The sequence below is a fragment of the Microtus oregoni genome, unplaced genomic scaffold, assembly GCF_018167655.1.
Source record: "Microtus oregoni isolate MIOR12 unplaced genomic scaffold, Mior012 000147F_ref0000457, whole genome shotgun sequence".
Classification (NCBI taxonomy): Eukaryota; Metazoa; Chordata; class Mammalia; order Rodentia; family Cricetidae; genus Microtus; species Microtus oregoni.
Window position 1 is genome coordinate 1,228,996 of NW_024544797.1, and position 24,774 is coordinate 1,253,769.

Genomic DNA, 24,774 nt, shown 5'->3' on the forward strand with positions numbered 1-24,774 from the left:
ATAGTGTTAACTGTTTTGACGGTTTAACAGGGCTTGGAAAAGACAAAATGATTCATGCTTATGCTATAAAACTCTTTATTTTTCAGCTTGTGAAGCACTTACTGAGTGGGAATACCTGCCACCTGTTGGACCCCGCCCACCTAAAGGATTTGTGGGGCTGAAAAATGCCGGTGCTACTTGTTATATGAATTCCGTGATTCAGCAGCTCTATATGATTCCCTCCATCAGGAACGGTATTCTTGCAATTGAAGGCACAGGTAGTGATGTAGATGATGATACTTCTGGGGATGAGAAGCAGGACAATGAGGTAAATTTTGCTTAGTACTTGTTTTTTCTGTGTTTGAAATTCTAATAACTGATACCATTCTCCCAAAGGTGACTGAGGGAGGCTAGTATAGTCACCACTTTCCACAAGAGATTGGTCCAGGATCCCCTTCCAGATTCCCTTACCCCCACCGCAGTAGATTAAAATCCACTTACTAGCATTTACAAATAGTTTGAATAGACCCTACACAAATCAATCCTTTTACATGCTTTAGGTTATCCGTAGATTTTATATAATACTTTAGTGTCAGTGCTATGTAGTTGTTGTATTACATAGAAAATATTTCTAAAAGTCTGTACATGTGTGGTACAGAATCAGTTTTCCTCCCAATATTGACCTTCATGAATCCACAAATGCTGTCAGTGGATATGAAGAGCTATTTCTGGTGTATTTTCCTTCCTTAGACTGTCAAAACTATAAAAGTTGTCATTAGATTTGCCTCTCCCACTTGGACTACCTCCTAGTATGATGTCTCCAATGCATCTTTTTTATGTAGTATTTGATAAAAGTTGAACTTTGATTAGATTAAATCAGCAATGACCACCCTTTTGGTTTTCTGGTCCCCATTGGACAAAGAATTGTCTTGGGTCACACAACTTAAAAATCATATTCACTTTTCTTTTTTCCCATTTTTGTGTCCATGATTTTTGAGGGGATATTCCTGCTATGCTGTTCAAGCTAGCCTCTGAAGGTCTCCAGCTTGAGTCTTGCAGGTGCCAGTATTATAGTGTATATGCCATGCTAGGCTGTTTTTTTCTGTGCTTACATGATTTTTCTTATATACTATCCCCCATCCCAGTCATATCTCTAACTACTTAAAACTCTTCTCGACTTCAAATATTTTTCACATGATCTTGTTATGACAAGGCTTTTTTAAGCTGCCTGTAAAGTAGCCAGAGCAGATACTTAGGATGCCTGTTTTCAAAGAAGAGAATGTGGCAGTACTGAAGTTGGGTCATGTCTATACCCACCCTATGTCCCTTTTTAAAATGTTTAATCTATCCCTGTTTGTAGTGTTAGTGCTAATTGAAGTGAGAAGCCCAAGTATACTATTCTTGTTGTAAATGTTTTTGGATATTTCTTCTTTTCTTCCCTTCATTCAGGAAAATTGGATTTGTTTTAAAGAAACAGTTTACCATTTCTGGGTCTTCTAAATTAACTCTTCCCAGACATACTGGACTTAAATGATCCAGGGATTGGGGACTGAGTATTTTTACTTTTTACAAAAGCTTCATAGGGGGTGCTTATATCCAAACCTGGCTAGGACCCTACATATTGTCTATTCCTATATCAAAGGTCAACTGAACTATAAGTTTTCCTTGGTGGCTCTCATGATTTTGAACCTTGGCAATTTTCATGTCATATCTTTTACTGCTATTTGTTTTTGTTAAGGATCTGACTGTTTTGCCCAGGTTGCCCATTTTTAACTCCTGGGCTGGGCTCAAGTGATCTGCACAAGTAGCTGGGACTTCAGGCACATTCTGCAGTACTCAACTCTACTATTTATTTTCCCAGGTTTTACAATACACTGATCTTAACCATGTTTTATTGTACAGTTAAATAGTATTAAATGCACTTATTGTTGTGCATCATTACCACCATATCCAAAACTTTTTATCTTGCAAAAGTGAAACTCTGGGGCTGGAGAGATGACTCAGAGGTTAAGAGAACTGTCTGCTGTTCTGGAGGTCCTGAGTTCAATTCCCAGCAACCACATGATGGCTTATACCCATCTATAATGAGATCTGAGATCTGGTGCCCAGAACACTATATACATAATAAATAATTTTTTTTTAAAGTGAAACTCTGTACCCATTTAAAGAACTTTCAACCTTGGCAACAGTCCTTGACAGTGACTTTTTTCCCTATATAAATTTGACTACTCTTAAGTGCCTCATATAAGTGGAATTATACAATATTTGCCCTTCTGTGACTGATAAGGTTTTTTTTTTCTTTTGGTTGTTTCATTTTGTTTGAGAATAGTACAGACTAACCTGTAACTTGTGAGCTTCCTCCTGCCAGAGGATAATACTTTCTACTGGCTGTATGTAGCACATTTTGTTTATCCTTCATCTGTCACAGACACTTGGATTGCTTCCTCATTTTATGAGCATGAATACACAGAAATCTCTTAGACCCTGCTTTTAGTTCTTAGCAGACTAGGTATTCTAGTTGAGTTTAAGGTAGAACATCTTTGAAGAAAACCTCTGTAAATCTTGCTGCTTTTTTATTTTTTTTAAGGAGGGTCTAATTATATGTAGTTCTGGCTGGCCTGCAACTTGCTATGTAGATCAGAATTACCTCATACTTGAAGTCTTCCTGCTTCTGCCTCCTAAGTGTTGGAATTGCCAGCTGTTTTGCATTTTAAAATTTGAATTGAGAGTTTCAAGAGTCCTATATATTCTGGGTTCTACTTCTTCATCAGATAAGTGATTTTCCATTTTTCTCCCACACTAAATTAGCTGCTTCTCTTGGCAGTGTATTTATGCAAAACTTTTTCATTTTCCTGAGATCCATCCAACTTGTCGATTTTCATGTTGCTTGTACCTTTGATGTCATAATAAGAAATCATTACCAATTACCATGTCTTGAAGATTTTTCCTTGAAGATTTTTGATGTTTTAGCTCTAACTTTTAGGACTTGGTGCAGAATGAGTTGGGTTTTTTTAATATTTATTTATTTATTATGTATACAATATTCTGTGTGTATGCCTGCAGGCCAAAAGAGGGCACCAGACCCCATTACAGATGGTTGTGAGCCATCATGTGGTTGCTGGGAATTGAACTCGGGACCTTTGGAAGAGCAGGCAATGCTCTTAACCTCTGAGCCATCTCTCTAGCCCCGAGTTTTTTTTTTTATAATCACATTTATTTATTAAGGTAATTATATGGGTTACTGCTAAAACAGTGAAATTATTTTTTTAACCTAATATTAAGGAGGTTTTAGCTTCATTCTTTTACAACTATTAATGTGTATATTCTCATTCATTGTGAAGTGGCAGAAATAAGTAATACTATAAAGTAATACATTAAAATGTATACACCTTTTGAAAATTAAGTGCTTTTGGAAACAAGTATATATATGTTCACTAATTGGAATTTATCTCGACTTATTTTACTACACTTCTGATTAGTTCACTAATGATATCTTTTTGATTTCTAGAGCAATGTTGATCCCAGGGATGATGTGTTTGGATATCCTCAACAATTCGAAGATAAACCAGCATTGAGTAAAACAGAAGATAGGAAAGAGTACAATATTGGTGTTCTAAGACACCTTCAGGTTATCTTTGGGCATTTAGCTGCTTCTCGACTACAATACTACGTGCCAAGAGGGTTTTGGAAACAGTTCAGGTAAAGTATGGATGGATAGTCAGTCATAAAACACATCTTAAAACTTGATGAATAGCTCATATTCCTAAAATACGTATCTTCAGATATCTTTACGTTGAGATTTTAAGCAATAATTACACTCCAACTATCCTTAGACTGTTTTCTTCTTTTTGCCCACAAGAGTTCATAGTTTTTCCCTATGACTGTCATAATGAGAGAAATGTCCGGTTATGTTTTACTCTTTTGACTTTTTGGGGAGTCTACCACCGAGCTCCCAAATAAATCACATGGAGGCTTATTCTTAAAGAGTGCCTGACCTGGGCTGAAGATATGGCTCAGCATTTAAGAGCACTGGCTTTTCTTCCAGAGGTCCTGAGTTCAATTCCCAGCAACCACATGGTGGCTCACAACCATCTGTACTGAGATCTGGCACCCTCCTCTGGCTTGAGGGCATACATGGAGGCAGAATGTTGTATGCATAGTAAATAAATAAATCAAAAAAATAAATAAATTTAAAGAGTGCCTGACCTTAGCTTGGCTTAAATTATTCCGTCTACCATTCACCTCTGGGCTTTTTCCTTTTCTTCTGTAAATCTTAACTTTCACTCTTGACTCCATGGCTGGCCCCTGATGTCTTGCTCCTCTCTTTCATTGATTTTCTTTTTCTTTATACTCTCTGCCTGCCACCCCCACCTATCCCTGCTCTTGCCTTGCTATTGGCCAGTCAGCTCTTTATTTGACCATTAGGTGTTTCAGACAGGCACAGTAAGGCAGCTTCACAGAGTTAAACAAATGCAGCATAAACAAAAGTAACATATCTTAATATTTCCCAATAGGGAAGGGCGGCTGTTTTATTTTTGATGTTAAAAATTAAACAGAGGGCTGGAGAGATGGCTCAGTGGTTAAGAGCATTGCCTGCTCTTCCAAAGGTCCTGAGTTCAATTCCCGGCAACCACATGGTGGCTCACAACCATCTGTAAAGAGGTCTGGTGCCCTCTTCCGGCCTGCAGACATGCACACAGACAGAATATTGTATACATAATAAATAAATAAATATAAAAAAAATTAAACAGATTGTGGAATTTTATGTGATTTTTTTTTTTTTTTGTTTTTGTTTTTCGAGACAGGGTTTCTCTGTGGCTTTGGAGCCTGTCCTGGAACTAGCTCTGTAGACCAGGCTGGTCTCGAACTGACAGAGATCCGCCTGCCTCTGCCTCTGCTGGGATTAAAGGCGTGCGCCACCATCGCCCGGCTATGTGATATTTTAATGCATATAGGGACAACATTCTAATCCCTTTACTTTTTTGATGTCTTAGTTACTGTTTTATTTCTGTGAGGAGACCCCATGACCAAGGCAACTCTTATAAAAGAAAACATTTGATTGGGCTTACTCACAGTTTCAGATGGTCAGTCCATTATCATGGTGGGGAGCAGACAGTCATGGTGCTGGAGTAGTAGCTGAGAGCTTTAGATCCTGATCTACAGGCAGCAGACAGATTAAGAGAGACTCTGGTCTTGGCTTGGTCTGTTGAAACCTTAAAGCCCACCCCCAGTGACACCTCCTCTAACAAGGGTGCATCTCAACTTTCCTAATGCATTTAATAAAGTTAATAATAATACCCTTTAATACAGTTCATGTTCCTGTCACCCCTCCTAGCTCTAAAATTTTATTCAGTTGGTACTTCATAACATGCTACTGTTGTAATGTAAAATACCTGATAATGAAGGGTATTTGATATACCACCCTGTTACAGGTGGAGTTTTCCTATCCTAGAAGCTGCTTCCTAATTACCACAGAGGCTTATATTAATTAAATGGTCAGGTAATAGCTCAGGCTTATTACTAACTTGATCCTACATTTTATATTAACCCATATTCCATTTTTATGCTCTGCCACGTGTTGGTGCCATGTTTTTTGTTTTGTTTTTCATGGAGGCTACTGGATGGGGTGGTGTGCCTCCATGTTTACCTCCGTGAAAAGTTGATACATGATGTTTTGTCTTCCTCTTCTCTGATGGTAACAGCAATGAAATCTTTACAACTGCCAGTTTATCCAGAGAATGGGTTGGTTTTTTTTTTAAGTGTAATTTTAAAGATTTAAAGTCCAAGATTAAAAGTCCAAGACATTTGAAGAAGGAAGGGATGATAGAGACCCACCATTGCTGGATTGTGTATAGGAGCAAAATCCATGAACAGAAGGAATAAGAACAGACAGGACCAGACTTGGTCCTTTAGTAACAATCCTTTGGTGTGAACGATCTTGTAATTTATTACAGATGGTGAGACACTGCCTCACCGACTGTTATGCTACCCATATTATGCTTCCTGTGGTTTTACAGTAAAGACAGCATAAATGTACTACTGCTCTTGGGAATTGACTTCTTGCGATTGGTTTGGGTTTATTTTTTGTTTGTTTGGTTGGTTTTTTCTTAAGCTTTAGTTCATGTTTTTCAGTCAATACCTACAAAACTCAGGTAAAGAAACACTGAACTCTCCAGGTGGTGGTTGGTGGCAGTGGCGGCAGTGACGCACACCTTTAATCCTAGCACTCAGGAGCAGAGGCTAGTAGATCTCTTCAGTTTGAGTTCAGCCTATTCTACAGATTGAGTTCCAGGACAGTCAGGGCTACACAAAGAAATTGAGTTCCAAAGAAAACAAAAGGAGAAAAAGAAACACTGCACTCTTGATTGATAGCAAGATATGGTTTGTTTTTTAAATAGTGCTGCTTCAAGGTGTTGGGGTTGCAGTTAATTAGTCTGGTTGCACACTTGCCTAGCATACCCAAGGACCCTAACTCCCATCCCCCAACAAAGGAAAGTATAGCTCCTCCAGGGGACCTTCAGGCAGCTGACAGAAGAAACCTAGAGGGAGGGGCTGGAGAGATGGCTCACAGGTTAAGAGCATTGCCTGCTCTTCCAAAGGTCCTGAGTTCAATTCCCAGCAACTACATGGTGGCTCACAACCGTCTGCAATGAGGTCTGGTGCCCTCTTCTGTGTATACACAGAATATTGTATACATAATAAATAAATAAACAAACAAAGAATAATTAAAAAAAAAGAAGAAGAAGAAAGAAACCTAGAGGGTTGTCTGTCCTCCCCTGCTTCTTGCATAGTGAGGTTTCCCCATATATTTTTTTCCCCTTCCCCTTAAGGATTTTTTTATTTTTTTGACACTCAGCAACAAGAACAATTGCAGTTTCTTATATTTCCCTAATTAAGTCCCTACTCAGTCAATACTGGAAGTTTGTATGTACCACCAGTTACACTTTTTTCACCAGAACACCCATCTTCTAACTTTACAGACTGACTATTCATTCGTTTTTTCCTCTACTTTATTCTTTTGCCTTTATAAATCTTTTATAAATCTAAAATTTCTGATCCTGTTATTCTAAGAATTAAACACTTTCTCACCTTTTTATGCTGCAATTTATCTATTGATTACAGTTTTCTCTCTCTGTTTTTTGTTTTGTTTTTATGACTTTCATTTTGGAGTTTTGATTTTTGTTATCATTTGAGACTGGTGTATAGCCCAGCCTGGCCTTGAAATTAGGATCTTCTTGCCATGGCCTCCTCAATACTGAGATTGTAGGCGTATGCTACAATGCTGGGTATTTTCTCTCTCACTAAGCCTTTGCTGTTTTTTACTCTGTACTAGTGAACCTCACAGTTAGGTTTGTATAATTGTTTCCATGTGATTAGATTCAGATTTAACTTGAAAGAGGGCAAAAAGGTTATATTAATTTCATATGTATGTATACATATGTATGTATGTATGTGTGAGTTGGTTTTTAAGATTAGTTTGTCTAACAAGTCCTCAGATCACTGAAAATAGATTAACTGTAAAAGTCTTTTTCACTTGAAAATAATCAGTTTAATGAAGGTAGACACACAACTCTGTAATCCAAAAATTTAGTGAAATCATCACTGTTGGATCCACCACCTCATTTTGATAGCATCTACAACTGGTTTCAAAATGCATGTGTATATAACATTATCTGAAGCTACCACCCTTCTTAAAGCCATGCTCTCTTTCAACTATACCAGTAGTTCTGTGGCAGTTCTTTGCCACTGGAGTACCACTTTCAACGTAAAGTGCTGGACTTTTGTGATGTTTCCTACTTCTTCATGTAGTTGTTTCAGTATGCTGTCGTTAAAATTGCCTTACCTACAACCCTAGAAAATGTTCGTATTGTTGTGAATGTTACATGTTATATTGCATTCATTTCACAGACTTTGGGGTGAACCTGTTAATCTTCGTGAACAACATGATGCTTTAGAGTTCTTTAATTCATTGGTGGATAGTTTAGATGAAGCTTTAAAAGCCTTAGGGCATCCAGCTATGTTAAGTAAAGTCTTGGGAGGTTCTTTTGCTGATCAGAAGATTTGCCAAGGCTGCCCACATAGGTAAGTGGTGATAGAGTGTCATAGCTAATAGAGTTTCATATACTATCATATGCTAAGTAGAATAAAATTCTTATTAGTGTTACTATAAAAATAGAATATGTCATTATTTTATTCAACTCCCACAATTGAATAAGTATTACGAATATCTTAGTTCTTTGGGGTGGTTTTTGGTTTTGCTAAATAACTTGATTACTTGTGCTATTGTCTTGTGCTTAATATTTTACTATTTCATGCTTTTAATTCTTTCATATATTCCTAAGGAACAAAGATGACAATTTGCATATGACTAGAAATGTTACTTTTCAGTTCTCCTTTTTATCTTAGAGAATTTAAATGGTAATATAAATACACCTAGAAGATGACTGGCTAGAGGTGTTATTTTCTTTCTAAAACAGTAAAACAGTTCCACCTATTACCATTTTGCACACAATACGTGTAGGTATGCATAGGGTACAGATACATAATACTTAAATAAATAAAACTTAATAAAAAAATAGGAATTTATAAACATGGCATTTCTCACTATCAAATCACATCAAGGTTTTATTTTGGTGCTGTAAGGAAACCTGTTACTATGTGTACTAATTTTAAAACTGGGGGTGCTGGAGAGCCAGCTCATTGTTTAAAAACTGGCTATACTTGCAGAGGACCCAGGTTCAATACCCAGCACCCACGTGGTGATGTACAACTGTCTGTAACTCCATTTATAGGGGATCTGACTCCTTCTGGCTTCTTCAAGCGCCAGGCATACACAGTATACACATTCATACATGCAGGCAAAACACCCATGCACATAGATATTTTTTTTTTTTATTAACAAACTCAGGCCTGGAGAGATGACTCAGCAATTAACAAGCTTTTCCTGTATCTAGAGAACCCAAGTTCCCAGGATCCACATCAGCCAGTTCATAACCATAACTCTAATTCCAGGGGATCCAAAACCCTTTTCTGGTCTCTTTGGGCACACAACACAACAAATGGCAGACATAGAAACTTACACATGTTGGACTGGGACTGAACGAGCATGGGATCAAACTGGACCCTCTGAATGTCGCTGACAATTGGGGCAGACTGAGGGGCCAATGATAATGGCACTGGGATTTGTCTCTACTGCATGTACTGGCTTTTTGGGATCCTATCTATTTGGATGTATACCTTCCTAAGCCTGGATGTGGGGGGGGGGGGGGGGAGCTTGGACTTCCCACAGGGCTGGGTACACTCTGCCCTCTCTTAGGACTGGAATGGGGGAGAGGGGAAGGTGTGTGGGCAGGTAGGAGGGAAGCGTGAGGAGGGGAGGAAGTAGGAATTTTGATTGATATTATTTATAAAGTAATAAAAAATAAACTTGATGAATTTTAGAAACAAAAAATACTCAAATTTGTCAAAATACTGAAGGAGAGAACCAACTTCACAAAGTTGTCCTGACATTTGTATGAAGTGGCATACACACTCTAATACATTTTTAAATTTGTTTTTTATTAGAATTCTTTTAAAATAAGTTGGTGATTTGCAATCTCTAAGATGATAATTTTAAAGTCATCAAGCAAAAGATGTGTGTCTCCAAGCTTGATGGCCTAAATTCGATCCTCAAGTCCCCTATTGTGAAAGTAGAGAACCAATCCAGAGTATAATTTTTTTATTTTTATTTTTTTTTTATAAATTTTTTTTTATAATTTTTTAAAGGTGGTATTTTTACATAAACCAAACTCTTACTTTATGTAGTCTTGGGCTAATTTTGTCATTGAAGGAAACATTTTGTTTTTTAATCAGTAAATGATTGAAAAGTACTATATAAATAGACTTCTGTGGGTTCATAATTTAAATGAGAGGTTATATGTGTTCTTTCGACATATATTGTCCACTAGCCTGGGCAACTTTTGGTTCTTTAGAAAAACCTTTTTATCATTCAGAGGCAAATTATATAAATAATTTAACCTTAATTATTGATAAAACAGCCAACATTTTGATTAGCTGTTTCCATCAATCTTGTATTGGAATTTTTTACCAAGAGATTTTTTTTAATTTTTCAAGACTGGGTTTTTCTCTGAAGCCCTGGCTGTTTTTGGAATTTGCTCTGTAGACCAGGATGGCCTTGAACTTTGCTTCTGCCTCCCAAGTGCTGGGATTAAAGGCGGGTGCTGCCACCACCACTGGGCTGCCAAGAGAAAATTTTGAGAGCATAATCTTTATCATAATCTATATCAGATACATAATGCTTGACCAACAGCTAAACTAGTTTTGTTTTTGTTAAATCCAGTATAATCAAGTAGAGTCCAAGTCTTCTATTACAGGACTTCGTTTGTTTAGAATATGGTCCGAAAACTATAGAGCATGGGCCTTAGCGAGCTGGTTACCTGTTCTATAAAGTTTTATTGGAACTTGCTCACTCAATAATATGTTGTCTGTCTACTTTTGCTAAAATGGTAGAATTGAACACTTGATACAGAGACAATGGGACCCATAACTAATTACTGTAAACCTAAAATTACTGAAAGCACGGTAGACTAAAAGATCTTAACCTATAAGCACAGCTAGCCCTTTTTATTGATGTTGTTTTTCAAGACAGGGTTTCTCTGTGTAGCCTTGGCTATCCTGGAATTCCCTCTGTGAACCAGGCTGGCCTCAAATTCAGAGAGTGTTAGATTAAAGGTGGGCGGCACCACCACTCAGTTACTCTCTTAATTTTCATTTCACCTATTTCTTTTGACTCAGTTAACCTTTCAGAATCCATTTCACTCAAGTGTGGGCGGTGATAGTTCTCTATCAATTTTGTTATGAAGAGTATATAATCAATCTAATTTTGTGACCAGCACAGTCTAAATAACCAAGAAATCTATTGGTATTAGTAGAATTCTGACTTAGGAGTTTTGTTTTTCATTAAATATATAAATTACGAAATATTTAGAGAACTAAAGAGTAAATCCTTTTCTGATAATTCTTAAATAATGTCTTTAGGTACGAATGTGAAGAATCTTTTACGACTCTGAATGTAGACATTAGAAACCACCAAAATCTTCTTGATTCTCTGGAACAGTATGTCAAAGGAGATTTATTAGAAGGGGCAAATGCTTATCATTGTGAAAAATGCAATAAAAAGGTATGTATTGTCTGTTAATTATGATAATTCTGGGAGCTATTGATAGTTGATAGCTCCTGGTAAGGGAAAGACATTCCAGTCTTTAAGTCCTGATAAGTGGACTGCATTCCAGTGAAGAATATGATCAGCACAAATTGGACTTGGTAGGTTCTTTATAAAAAGAAGCGAGGGGTGGGGGGACTTGGCGTTTAGAGGTAGACCTGTCAGTCACTTTTTAAAAAAAAAAAAATCTTCCTTTGTTGTGATAATAAAAAGCAGGATGTGTGTGTGTGTGTGTTGGGGGAAGGAAGTTTAAAAGTAGTGCCAGAAAAGGCTAGGAAATTTAAAATTGTAATTGCTTATGAGCTGATGGAGGAAAACATTTTTCCTCTTATGTTTAGGATTATTTTGCTGAAACTATTAGTTTTTTAAATAGAGTAAAATTGTTCTTTGCTTTCTAATTAGATCTTTCTATGGGAATGCAACTCTTCAAGGGAGAAGGATATTTAAATGTATAAATAGTAAATTATTTTTCTTTTTTGACTTCCAAAGTATTTCAAGTCTAAGTTAACTGTGTTGTGTGGCCTACCACACCACTTAGAAAAGTATTAAAGTCTACATTGGGATTATGAGCAATGAAGAAAAAGTAAACTATTTCTTTAGTTTATTTACAGCAGACAACCTTTGTTGATAACTATAAATAACAAACAAATGGCTGTAGGCAAGGACAGTATAGAAACCAGGCAGTAAGTAATGTGTCATTGACTGATTTTTGCAATTTGTAATCACTGGTATAGGCCGTTTTCATATTAACCAGTTACATTTACATCAGCTTCTCAAATACTTTGATTGCAATCCAAATAACTTATGAAAACTTGATATAGTCGTTGTATTTTTGTTGTTGTTATTAAGAGTTTGCTTAAGAGGCTGGAGAGATAGCTCAGCAGTGAAGAAGAATGTTTACTCTCTTATATAGGACCTGAATTCAGTTTCTAACATCCACATGGAAGTTCACAGTTGTGTGTCGTTCCAGTTTCAGGGAATCTATTGCCCTTGTCTGGTCTCCTCAGCAACTAGGCACACATGTGGTATACTTACACATAATTTGCTTAAAGAACTAGATGTAGTGATTCGCAACTACAGAAGGGAAAACATATGGACCCTATAAAGCCCTATCTTTAAAAAAAAAAAAATGAATCCAAGAGAAAAGGTTTGCCTGGTCTGGTCTTAATGCTGTAACCTCAACTACTTCAGGAGGCTAAAGCAAGAGGATAACACATTCAAGACTTGTCTGGGCTACAAAGCAAGTTCAAAATAAATCTGGACAAAAAAGAATTGGAGGTATAGCTAAAGGACAAGCACTTGCATAGCATGTGTGACACCCTAGGTTCACTTTCTGATTTGGGAGTGGTGGTGGTTGTTTGGATTTTGGTTTTTTATAGTGGATTGTATCTCTTTTCTCTATTTTAGGTTGATACTGTAAAGCGTTTGCTAATTAAAAAATTACCTCCTGTTCTTGCTATCCAACTAAAACGATTCGATTATGACTGGGAAAGAGAATGTGCAATCAAGTTCAACGATTACTTTGAATTTCCTCGAGAGTTAGACATGGAACCTTACACAGTTGCAGGTGTTGCTAAGCTGGAAGGGGATAATGTAAACCCAGAAAGTCAATTGATACAACAGAATGAGCAGTCTGAAGAGAAAGCAGGAAGCACAAAGTACAGACTTGTGGGTGTGCTTGTGCACAGTGGTCAAGCAAGTGGAGGACATTACTATTCTTACATCATTCAGAGGAATGGAGGAGATGGAGAAAAGAATCGCTGGTATAAATTTGATGATGGAGATGTAACAGAGTGTAAAATGGATGACGACGAAGAAATGAAAAACCAATGTTTTGGTGGCGAGTATATGGGAGAAGTGTTTGATCACATGATGAAGCGCATGTCATACAGGCGCCAGAAAAGGTGGTGGAATGCTTATATACTTTTTTATGAACGAATGGACACAATAGACCATGATGATGAACTGCTAAGATACATATCAGAGATTGCTATCGCCACAAGGCCCCATCAGATTGTTATGCCATCGGCCATTGAGAGAAGTGTACGGAAGCAGAATGTACAGTTCATGCACAACCGAATGCAGTACAGTTTGGAATACTTTCAGTTTATGAAAAAACTACTTACATGTAATGGTGTTTACTTAAACCCTCCTCCAGGTAAGTGTCAAGGTAGCTTCTTACAGCATACAGTAATTCTTATTTATTGATAGGAATAAGCTTTGCTTCACCTACCCCCTACCTACCACCCCTCCCCAAGACAGGGTTTCTCTGTAGCTTTGGAGCCTGTCAGAGATCCATGTGTTTGAATGTGATGCTGGGATTTGAACCCAGGGCCTTGTGTATGGTAGTTGGAACACTGCCTTGGGGTTTTTTTTTGTTTGGTTGATTTTGGGTTGAGGGAAGGTATTTGTTTTTTTGGGTTTGGTTCTGGTTTTTTGTTTTTTTTTTTTTTTTTTTGAGATGGGGTTTCTCTGTGTAACAATCCTGGCTGTTCTAGAATTCACTTTGTTGACCAGGATGGCCTTGTAGTCACAGAAATCTGCCTGCCTCTACCTCCTAAGTACTGGGATTAAAGTGATACAGCATGGCTGGCTTTTTTTGTTTGTGCTAAATTCAGGTATAAGAATTTTATAAGTAATCTGAGAAGAGTTCTATTTATTTTAATAAATTGAGAACACAGAGTACAAGTTTGTTTGAAAATGGGGCTTGAACAGAAGTTTTGATTGTTTTTAAAAATATGTGTGTATGTGTTTGTTTTTTAGGGCAAGATCACCTGTCTCCTGAAGCAGAAGAAATCACTATGATTAGTATTCAGCTTGCTGCTAGGTTCCTCTTTACAACAGGATTTCACACAAAGAAAATAGTTCGTGGCTCTGCCAGTGATTGGTACCTGGTTTTGGATTTTTATTCCTGTTTAAAATTTGGTGGAGTTCTTTTAGTAGTGTTTCGTTTTATTTTTTTCAGAACCCTAAGATCATTGTTTCAAATCTAAAAGACAGATTTTTTTAAAAAAATGTAATCAATAATGAGAGAAATCACACTAAAATACTTGACATAAACTTAAGCGTAAAAAAAATTGTTAAAAAAAATAATAGATACCATCATTGGTTTTTGGGGTTTTTTTGTTTGTTTGTTTTGGTTTGGTTTCTGGGGGTTTTTGGGTTTTTGTTTGTTTGTTTGTTTGTTTTTTGTTTTCCCCAGATAGAGTTTCTCTAGTAACCCTGTCTATCCTGGAACTTGCTTTGTAGACCAGGCTGGCCTCAAACTCAGCTATCCATCTGCCTCTTCCTCCTGAGTTCTGGAACTAAAGGCATGTGCCACTACTGACCAGCTATATCTACTTAGCAATTGTTCCTTATTAAGGGCCAGTGATGTTTCAGTGGGTAAAAGCTCTTAACCACCAAACCTGACAAAACTGAGTTTGATCCCCAGAACCCACATAGTGGAAGGGGAGAGCCTATTCTTGCAAATAGTCCTTTAAGTTATACACACTAAATCAATATAATTTTTTTTTTTTTACTTATCCAGAAGATAGTTCAATAAGGAAAGAAGAGATTTTGTCATCATTTAATAATGTTCTTTGGTTTTGGGGTTTTTTTGTTTTGTTGGTTTTTGAGACAAGGTTTCTATGTGTAGCTCTCACTGTCCTGTCCTGAAACTCCGTAGGCCAGGAACCATTGCCACCTGGCTATTAATGGTTTTTTAGTAACCAATGCAAGCTTTCACCTATTTTGTAATTCCATGAGATTAGGCCAAGTCATATAGTAGTCATGTCTCTACCCCCAACGCCCACAAGATTTCTCTGTAAATCTAGCTAACCTAGAACTCCTGTAGACCAAACTAGCCTAGAACTCAGATCCAACTGAGATTAAAGGCGTGTATCATCATGTATGCCCAGCTCCATATCAGTCATTTTAATGTTAATACTAGAAGTGATCATTATTGCTGCTGCCTTCAGTAAAAAAAAATGTTTGCTGTCTTTTGTTTCCTAGCGATCCATCCCTTTACTTGTAGGAAAAGTGAATTGAATTTATAGTTGTGGTTTGTTTTGTTTTAGGTATGATGCATTGTGTATTCTCCTTCGTCACAGCAAGAATGTGCGATTTTGGTTTGCTCACAATGTCCTTTTTAATGTTTCAAATCGTTTTTCTGAATACCTTTTGGAATGCCCTAGTGCAGAAGTGAGAGGCGCATTTGCTAAACTTATAGTCTTCATTGCACATTTTTCCTTGCAAGATGGGCCTTGTCCTTCACCTTTTGCATCTCCTGGACCTTCTAGTCAGGTAATTGTCCCTTTGTTTGTAATTATTTGTGTATTACCCACCCCCAAATGTGTTTTCCTGAAGTTAAAGCGAGAAACTTGAATGCTTTTTTTTTTAATGTTTACCAAAGTAACAAAGCCTGATCCTGAATTCCATTAAAATTACTAGATAAAAAGCAGCAATGATTATTTGCCCTTTAAAAAAATATGGGTAGCCTGGGATATGATTTGGTGGTAGAGAGCATTCCTAAAATATACTCTGGTGCTCTAGTTTCTATCCCTAGCACAGAAGGGATTTTTTGTAAAGTTATAAGTTTTTATGTGTATGTATGCGTATGCTTTTTAAACATTTATTATGTATGGGATGTTGTGCATGTGCCACAGCACAAGTGTAGAGGCCAAAGGATAACGTGTGGGAGTCAGTTCTCTCCTTCCACCATGTAGGTACTAGGAATCAAACTTCTAGTCCTCTGTTTGGGTGGTAAGCTCCTTTACCCATTGAGTCATCTCACCAGCCCTATTTTTTAATTAGCTTACAAAATAGTGCTTCCATGTGAGATTTTCCTATCTACTTCATTTTGGTGGATTTTTTTAATGAACTTTTTTTTAATTGCAGCAAAGTGAAAAATCTTTAACTCAAAAGCTGAGTGTGGTGGCACGTGCCTATAAATCTTTGGAAGCTGAGGCAGGGGGATTGAGAATTGAAAGCCAACCTAGGTTCTACATATTTAGACCCTATCTCAAAACAAAATTAATAAAATGAAAAAGAAAAAAAAATAGGAAACCTACTTGAGATTTTCATTCCCTTTACCAAGAATCAAATCCTTTTAATAGTTTGTGGCACAGGCCTATAATCTCAACCCCTTTGGAAGCTAAAGATAGAGGATTGCAAATTCAAAAGCCAGCTTGGTCCAATTTAGTTTAGACCATTATCTATTAGTAAGAAGAGATCTTGGAATATAGCTCAGTGGCAAAGTTCTTCTCTAGCATTAGCATACACATGGCCTTGGATCAGTCTAGTGGTGATAGGCAGGACAGATAGAATTCATGTAATCAGTTTTTCCAAAAAAGTATTTTTGTGTTCAACATATGCATACATGTCCCCTTTTTATAAGAATACAATTATCGCCAGTTGGTGGCAGCACACGCCTTATTAGCTTGTGTTTTCTCCTTTACAGGCTTATGACAACTTAAGCTTAAGTGACCACTTATTAAGAGCAGTACTAAATCTCTTAAGGAGGGAAGTTTCAGAACATGGTCGTCATTTACAGCAGTATTTCAACTTGTTTGTAATGTATGCCAATTTAGGTAAGAAGTGAAATTTTCATAATCTCTGTTAAAGTATTATGTTAAATGATAAGTCATTCAGAAGGTCAAATGATGAAATAAGGATTTCTTTTTTCTTTGTATCAAACCTTTTCCCCTGTGTGCTTTTTTTTTTAATACCTCTGGTAAACACAACTGAGACTCTATTAAAGTTTTGCCTCCTTAATCAATGATACTGCATCTGTTTGCTTTATTATTTTATATACATTGGTGTTTTACATGCATATCTGTCTGTATGAGGGTGTTGAATTCCTTGGAACAGGGCTGCCTCGTTTGATAGCTCTCCTCGAAGTAACTTGCTCTTTCTAATATCTGTTCATTCCTGTTCAGTTACTACTAGAAGTGTACCTAAATATTGTGCTCTATTGTCTTCTACCATTATTTGTTGCAAAAGATTGGATGGGGGAGAAAACTTGTCTACCACAAATACGCACATTCCAACACTGAAGGGTGGGGACACACCTTTAATTTTTAGCACTAGGGAGGCAGACTGATCTGTGAGTTTGAGGTCAGTCTCCCTAATAGTGAGTGGTGAGTTCTAGACCAACCAGAATGACAATGAGATGTGTCCTCCCCCCCCAAAAAAAAAGCACAAATAATTTTTGTGTTATTTTGGTGTTTATTTTAATTAACTTGGACAGAAGATATATGTCCTGTAATATTTAAAATTATAAAAATTGCCAGCTGGTCAGTGGTGGCACGCATTTTTAATCCCAGGAGACAGAGGCAGGCGGATCTCTGAGGTCGACAGAGGCAAATTCCAGTACAGCGAACAGAAACCCTGTGTGTGTGTGTGTGTGTGTGTGTGTGTGTGTGTGTGTGTGTGTGTGTGTGTGAGTGAGTTGTGTGTCTGTGTGTGTGTGAGTGTGTGTGTGAGAGAGAGATTGGAGATCAGGCTGGCCTTGAACTCACAGTTCAGTTTCTCTCTGCCTTCCAAGTGCTGGGATTAAAGGCATGTACCACCACCACCCAGCATAATCACTGTTTGTATAGAAACTTCTAAAGTGGTAAATTTCTTACCATAGTTAAATAAGTCTGAATTCAAGTAAGAACAATGTGTTTCTGATTATAAAGTGATAGGCAAGGGTTAGGCATAATACCAGATGCAAGTAGATCTCTGAATTTGAGGCCAACCTGGTCTGCATAGAGTAACTTCTAGAAGAGTTAGGACTATATAGGGAAGCCCTATTTCCAAAAAAGAAAAAAAAAAAAAAAGGTGATAGACCAGGGTTAGAAAGGTGGCTCAGCAGTTAAAGTGCTTGTACAGGAGTTCAAATTCTTACAACTCAAGTATATGCTGAGTGGAATATGATGGTTTGCCTGTAATTCCAGCCTGAAAAGGTTGAGACATGGAAGCTACAGAGCAAGCTGGCTAATAACTGCTGATTTTGTTCACAAAGTTCTTTCCTCTTTTTTTTTTTTTTTTTTTTTTTTTTGATTTTTGAGACAGGGTTTCTCCGTAGCTTTTGGTGCCTGTTCTGGAACTAGCTCTTGTAGACCAGGCTGGCCTCGAACTCACAAGAGATCTGCCTTCCGAGTGCTGGGATTAAAGGCGTGCGCCACCACCGCCCTGCTACAAAGTTATTTCTATCCTAATGTTTTTCTTCCCCATTTTCTCCTGCCTGTTTCCCTGTCTCTCTTTTGACTGCAGGAGTGGCAGAGAAGACACAGCTGCTGAAACTGAGTGTGCCTGCTACCTTTATGCTTGTGTCCTTAGATGAAGGTCCTGGTCCTCCGATTAAATATCAGTATGCTGAATTAGGCAAATTATACTCAGTAGTGTCACAGCTAATCCGCTGTTGCAATGTCTCCTCGAGAATGCAGTCTTCTATCAATGGTAATGTATCCTTGGCAATAGTTTTGAATACTCTGGGTCAGATCTAGAACTAAATTAAATATAATACCGAAGATAAATACAAAGTTAAGGATGTGAAGGAAGGTCCGTGCTTATGACATTTTATAGTATTTACAAGTTCTGTACTTTTTTTCACATTAATATGAATCTTTTTCTGCTTTCTACTGCGTTAAATTTCTAAAATTTTTCATGTTAGTATACCTAATCATTGTAGCATAGTCTACGTTTCTTCATTATGCTTAGGAAACTTGACTTTTGCTGCTCATTTTTCTAAAACAGGCTATTTTCTTAGATGTCTACATTGTTATTGTGGAGAAGCTTATTGGTTGTTCATTGGTGACAAATCTGTATTGTAGGTAATCCTTCTCTTCCAAATCCTTTTGGTGATCCTAATTTATCACAACCTATAATGCCAATTCAGCAAAATGTGGTAGATATTTTATTTGTGAGAACAAGTTATGTGAAGAAAATTATTGAAGACTGCAGTAACTCTGATGAGACCGTCAAATTGCTTCGCTTTTGCTGCTGGGAGAATCCTCAGTTCTCATCTACCGTCCTCAGTGAACTTCTTTGGCAGGTTAAGAAACTATAACCATTGCTAAATCTCTATGACTTGATTTTGTTACCCATGTATCCATTATTTACTGTGTCTTACCTATTTCTAGATTGCATATTCCTATACTTATGAACTCCGACCCTATTTGGATCTGCTTTTACAAATCTTACTGATTGAGGATTCCTGGCAGACTCACAGGTAAAAATACTTTAAACATAATTCAACTGAATTGTTTTTTACTTAAAACCATCAATAGACTTTTGTATACATGTGAATTCATTTAAGCCTAAGAATTATTTTAGTTTTAGATTACATTAGTTTTAGAACTAATCTCATGACACAAAGGTAGTCCTTAGGTGAGGAGGGCACAGAGAATACAGATCTTTAATCCTAGCACTTGGGAGGCTGAGGCAAGCAGATTTTTGAGTTCCAAACTAGCCAGGGCTGTAGGGAGGCCTTGTCTTTAACAAAAAAGAGAAAGAGAGAGTTCATAGGTGGAGCAATAAAATAACTCAGTAGGTGAGGGTACTTGGCTTCTGCCTGATGACCTGTGTTTAGTCCTATGTGATTAAAAGAAAACCAGTTCTTGCTGGGCGGTGGTGGTGCATGCCCTTGATCCCAGCACGCAGGAGGTAGACAGGCAGATCTCTGAGTTTGAGGCCATCCTGGTCTACAACAGCTAGTTCCAGGACAGGCTCCAAAACTACAGAGAAACCCTGTCTCAAAACACCAGAAAGAAAATAAAACCAGTTCTCTCCAGCTATCCACTGAGAGGCACACACAGAAATATATTAGTTATCTTAATAGATTACTGCTAACTCATTAACGTTGAATTTACGGCCAATAGCTTACACCTCACACCCAATGTGAGCTTCTTTAGTACACATTTTCTGTAAGATGCATCACAGCTTAGGAACACTAGACTGCACTTCAGTGCTATGCTGGTATACCATTTAAAACAGCAAAAGCAAATACTTGTTCAGAGTTAGAAGGGGAAACAAGGCGGAGTCACTTTATTCAACCTCTGCTAGGAAAGTGCTGGTTCTGGGCAACTCAAATTATTTGCTACTTTATTCATGATCACAGATAGCTAACAAAGCACTTTACTGATTTTTAAGATTACCCATTCTTGGGGTTGTAGAATGGCTTGGCCATGTTTCATGTTTTTGAGGTGACTTATATTTGGTCACCCACATAGTGTTTCAAAACCCTCTGTATGTAACTGACAACTCTCTTCTGACTGCTAAAGGCACCAGGCACATATATATACAATGCAGGAAAAGCACTCCTACATCTACACATAAAATAATTTAAACCTTTTTTTTATGTCAATGTTTAGTCTTAGTGGAAGATTACAAATGCCAGAATTTACAGATTCAAACTATGAAATTATCTTTTTAGCATTATATGTTTCCAATTACTGTTATAAAAATAGCAGTAAGCAAGCCGGGCGGTGGTGGCGCACGCCTTTAATCCCAGCACTCGGGAGGCAGAGGCAGGCGGATCTCTGTGAGTTCGAGAGCAGCCTTGTCTACAGAGCTAGTTCCAGGACAGGCTCCAAAGCCACTGAGAAACCCTGTCTCGAAAAAAAACCAAAAAAAAAAAAAAAATAGCAGTAAGCAAAGTTTCTGTTTTCTTGGAGGCAAAATGTTCATAGCTGTCACCATTGATACTTCACTCCTGGGATAAACTTTAATGTAGTTTAGCTTCTAGTATTTTCCTTCTTAAAACAGTGTAAGAGATTATAGCTTTTAGGGAGTAATGGCATATATGAACTTTTAATTCCAGCTTTCCAATGCAGAGGCAGGCAGATCCCTTTGAGTTCTGAGCCAGCGGAGACTACATAGCAAGATCCTTTCTCAAAAAATAGAAAAGAATTTGTAGCTTTCTAGTTAAACATATCAAATTCTCTTTTTAGCATATATTATGAAACCACGTTGGATTAACTGTGAGAAAGAAAGTAGTCATTTTAACTCAAGCTTGAAAATCATCTCATAGAGAAAGGTGAATCGCTGTAAGTTCGAAGCCAGCCTGGTCTACAAAGGACAGCCAAGGCTGCACAGAAAAACCCTGTTTTGACAAAAACCAGGAAGAAGGAAGTTTTGTCATAATGTCTTCCCATGTGTCCTGCTTTGTTAGACATGAGGAAGCAACATCAAGCTAATAATGTTTAAAGATGGTATCTGGAAAACTATTGATATTAGTGGAAAATAATATTTTAGCACTTTTATATAAGTTTGTGAAAATGAAGGTAAGGATTGGGGGTGGTTTAGTGACAGAGAGCTTATCTAACATGGGTTGCACAGGCCCTCACCCTCAGCACCGCTCCCCCTCAAAAAAAAAAATATTGAGAAGTAGGATTTATATGTAGTATCTTAGATCAAACAGCAAGAAGCCTGTAGCCATTTATACATTCTTGTTCCTTTCCCATCCTGACAACCATTTAAATCTCCTTTCTTCTGTGAGTTTGCCTTTTCCTATCATTTTGCCAAAATGTAAGTACAACATTTAGCATTTTTTTCCTTTAGCAGTTATTTTCCTTCAGTGTAATGTTTGTAAGGTTCATTTACCATTATAGCATATATTGGTATTTTATTTCCTTTTTATGGCTAAATGATTACTTAGTCTTACAGGTATGTCATTTTGTTTATTGGCAGGTAATGTCTAACACAAAAAAAAAACAGGCACTGGGCATGGTGTTACAAGCATATAATCTCAGTAGTTGAGAGACTGTGACAGAGAGGTCAAAGCCATTCTTTGTTACATAATGAGACCCTTTCTCAAAAAACAAAAGACAAAAATCAGATTATTCTCAACTACGGAGTTTGTGAACTTGTTTCTTAACTTTTTTAAGTTCGTGTTATTCTTGATTGTTTTGACTTTGCTTCTGGTAATGTATTTAAACTTCATAAGAAGGGCAATTTGAACAAGTAAAGTTAAATGCACAGACTTGAGTCAGATTGGTTGGCAATTGTATGACCCTAGGCAAGCTGTTTATTTTGTCATCTTCTCCAAGATTTAATAATATTTGCTGTCCAGTATGAAACAACTGAACTCACAGGCATTTACTGGGTGACATGTAATAGCACTCAATAAATGTTAGCTTCTCTTAGATTTTAGAAGTTTTTATCTTCTGATTGTTTTTCAGAATTCATAATGCCCTTAAAGGAATTCCAGATGACCGAGATGGGCTGTTTGACACAATCCAGCGTTCTAAGAATCACTATCAAAAAAGAGCATACCAGTGTATAAAATGTATGGTAGCTCTCTTTAGCAGTTGTCCTGTTGCTTACCAAATCCTGCAGGTGAGGGTATTTTCTTGTAATTTCATAAAAGTTTGAATCAGAGTTAAAGATCCTATTTTAAAGGCTAAGGCTATATATAGCTCTGTGGTATACTACTTACCCAGAATATACAAAGCCTTGGAGTTAAATCCCCAGTACCACAAACAATAAGCAAAAATGACGTTAAGATCTTGTTTTAATCCAGGACTGGTGGGTATACATCTATAAAATCAATATTCAAGGCTAAGGCAGGAGGACAACAGGTTCAACAACCGCCTGAGCTACATAGCAAGTCTTTATTTCAAGGGGGGAGAACAATCCTGAGATTGTGAGGGTGGTCATCATTTTAAATTTTCTTTGAGATATTCCAAATCGTCTTAAGTGTATATGTGGTTTTACTTTTAAAGGGCAATGGAGATCTTAAAAGGAAATGGACCTGGGCAGTAGAATGGCTTGGAGATGAACTCGAAAGAAGACCATACACTGGCAATCCTCAGTATACTTACAACAATTGGTCTCCCCCAGTACAAAGCAATGAAACATCAAATGGCTATTTTTTGGAAAGATCACATAGTGCTAGAATGACACTTGCAAAAGCTTGTGAACTCTGTCCAGAGGAGGTAAAGAAAGCCACCAGTCTACAAGAGATAGAAATGGAAGAAAGCAAAGTAATTCTTCATTAGGCCACTGGTTGTGTATTAATGAAAGTGTTGTTTCTTAAAGGTTTTGCTAAAGTTGTACTTGCTTTAATATTTAGTGATAAGTTAATCAGGATGCCTCCCTCTGGAAAATTACAGTGCTATAACCTCATTCTTCTAAGAGAATCCAAATTACAAATTTTAATTGTTTTTTAAATCTTTATGTGTATGAGTGTTTTGTCTGTATATATGTCTGCACCATGTGCCTTCTTGGTGTCCATGGAGGCCAGAAAAAAAGGATATTGGATTCCCTGAAATTGCAGTTCAACAAATTATTGTGAACTGCCATTTGCATATTAACTTGAACTTTGGCCGGGCAGTGGTAATGCGTGCCTTTAATCTCAGCACTTGGGAGGCAGAGACAGTTGGATCTCTGTGAGTTTGAGGTCAGCCTGGTCTACAAAGTTCCTAGGCAGCCAGGACTGTTAAACAGAGAAACCATGTCTCAAAAAACCAAAAAAATTAAAAAAAAAAAAATACTTGAACTGGCTGGGCAGTGGTGGCACATGCCTTTAATCCCATCACTTGGGAGGCAGAGATAGGCAGATCTCTGTGAGTTCAAGACCAGCCTGGTCTACAAGAGCTAGTTCCAGGATGGCCTCTAAAGCTGCAGAGAAACCCTGTCTCAAAAAACACCACAAAAAAAAAAAAAAAAAGACAAGACTTGAATTTGAAGCAAGTGCTCTTTACTCTGACTCATCTCTCTAGCTCCATTCCCTTCCGCCTTTAACATCATTCATTTACTCTGTATTTGTGTGAATATGAACCATAGCACATGTGGAGATCAATTTTTTTTTTCAAGTTAAAATATAGCCACATTATTTTCCCCCTTTTAGTTAATTCCTACACATCCCCTTGCTCTGTCTTTGATTCATGGCTTCTTTATCTTTAAATGTTGTATATATGTATATTCTTAATGTATAAATAACGTGTTCAGTTGTGTATAAAGTTACTTGCATGTTTATTACATTAGGAATGACCATTTGGTATTAGATACATAATTAGGGGATTGTTCCCTAGGGGATATAATTTTCCTGCTTTCAGCATTCCTTGTTTACCTATATATAGTTCTCTCTCTAGGCTTAAAATCTCATGAACTTTCCTCCTTCCATGTTAACATCTATGGATGTCCTTGTTTAGACAGCCATGTGTGTGGCTTCCCTGGCATTTATAGGAGATGAAGCCTCACAACAGACATCCCGTTCCTCTGACTCTTTATAGTACTCCACCCCCTCAGTGACTGTGGAGGGTCCCTGAACCTTAGATTGCAGAAGTTATAAACAGTTTTTAAAAGTTGTTACTACGTCAACAGAGTTGGAAGTGAGTTTGATGTTGCTTGCATAATTTTTCTTTAAAATTAGGAACCAGATGACCAAGATGCCCCAGATGAGCATGAATCACCTCCACCAGAAGATGCCCCATTATACCCCCATTCCCCTGGATCTCAATATCAGCAGGTAAGCAGGAGTCAGATAGTGGGGTTAATAACCTCTACAGTGGTTCTCAACCTTTCTAATGCTGCAACCCTTTAATCCAGTTCCTTGTGTTGTGGTGACCGACAACCATAAAATTATTGTTGTTGCTACTTTATAA

General features: G+C 37.4%; 1 protein-coding gene across 5 annotated transcripts in view; it reads left to right on the plus strand.

The window, feature by feature from the left end:
• LOC121444912 (probable ubiquitin carboxyl-terminal hydrolase FAF-X) overlaps positions 1-24,774 on the plus strand; it is a 112,818-nt gene that overhangs the window by 81,785 nt on the left and 6,259 nt on the right. For 3 of the 5 annotated variants that reach the window (XM_041646850.1, XM_041646849.1, XM_041646851.1), the window contains exons 31-44: positions 87-307; positions 3,488-3,678; positions 7,888-8,061; positions 11,017-11,158; positions 12,608-13,358; positions 13,964-14,087; positions 15,259-15,484; positions 16,641-16,770; positions 18,440-18,625; positions 19,000-19,220; positions 19,309-19,397; positions 22,348-22,504; positions 22,891-23,151; positions 24,543-24,638. In XM_041646850.1, coding sequence (XP_041502784.1) covers positions 87-307; positions 3,488-3,678; positions 7,888-8,061; positions 11,017-11,158; positions 12,608-13,358; positions 13,964-14,087; positions 15,259-15,484; positions 16,641-16,770; positions 18,440-18,625; positions 19,000-19,220; positions 19,309-19,397; positions 22,348-22,504; positions 22,891-23,151; positions 24,543-24,638 — 2,969 coding nt within the window. The remainder of the gene's footprint in view (positions 1-86; positions 308-3,487; positions 3,679-7,887; positions 8,062-11,016; positions 11,159-12,607; positions 13,359-13,963; positions 14,088-15,258; positions 15,485-16,640; positions 16,771-18,439; positions 18,626-18,999; positions 19,221-19,308; positions 19,398-22,347; positions 22,505-22,890; positions 23,152-24,542; positions 24,639-24,774) is intronic. The other 2 variants (XM_041646852.1, XM_041646854.1) reach the window with 1 other exon arrangement.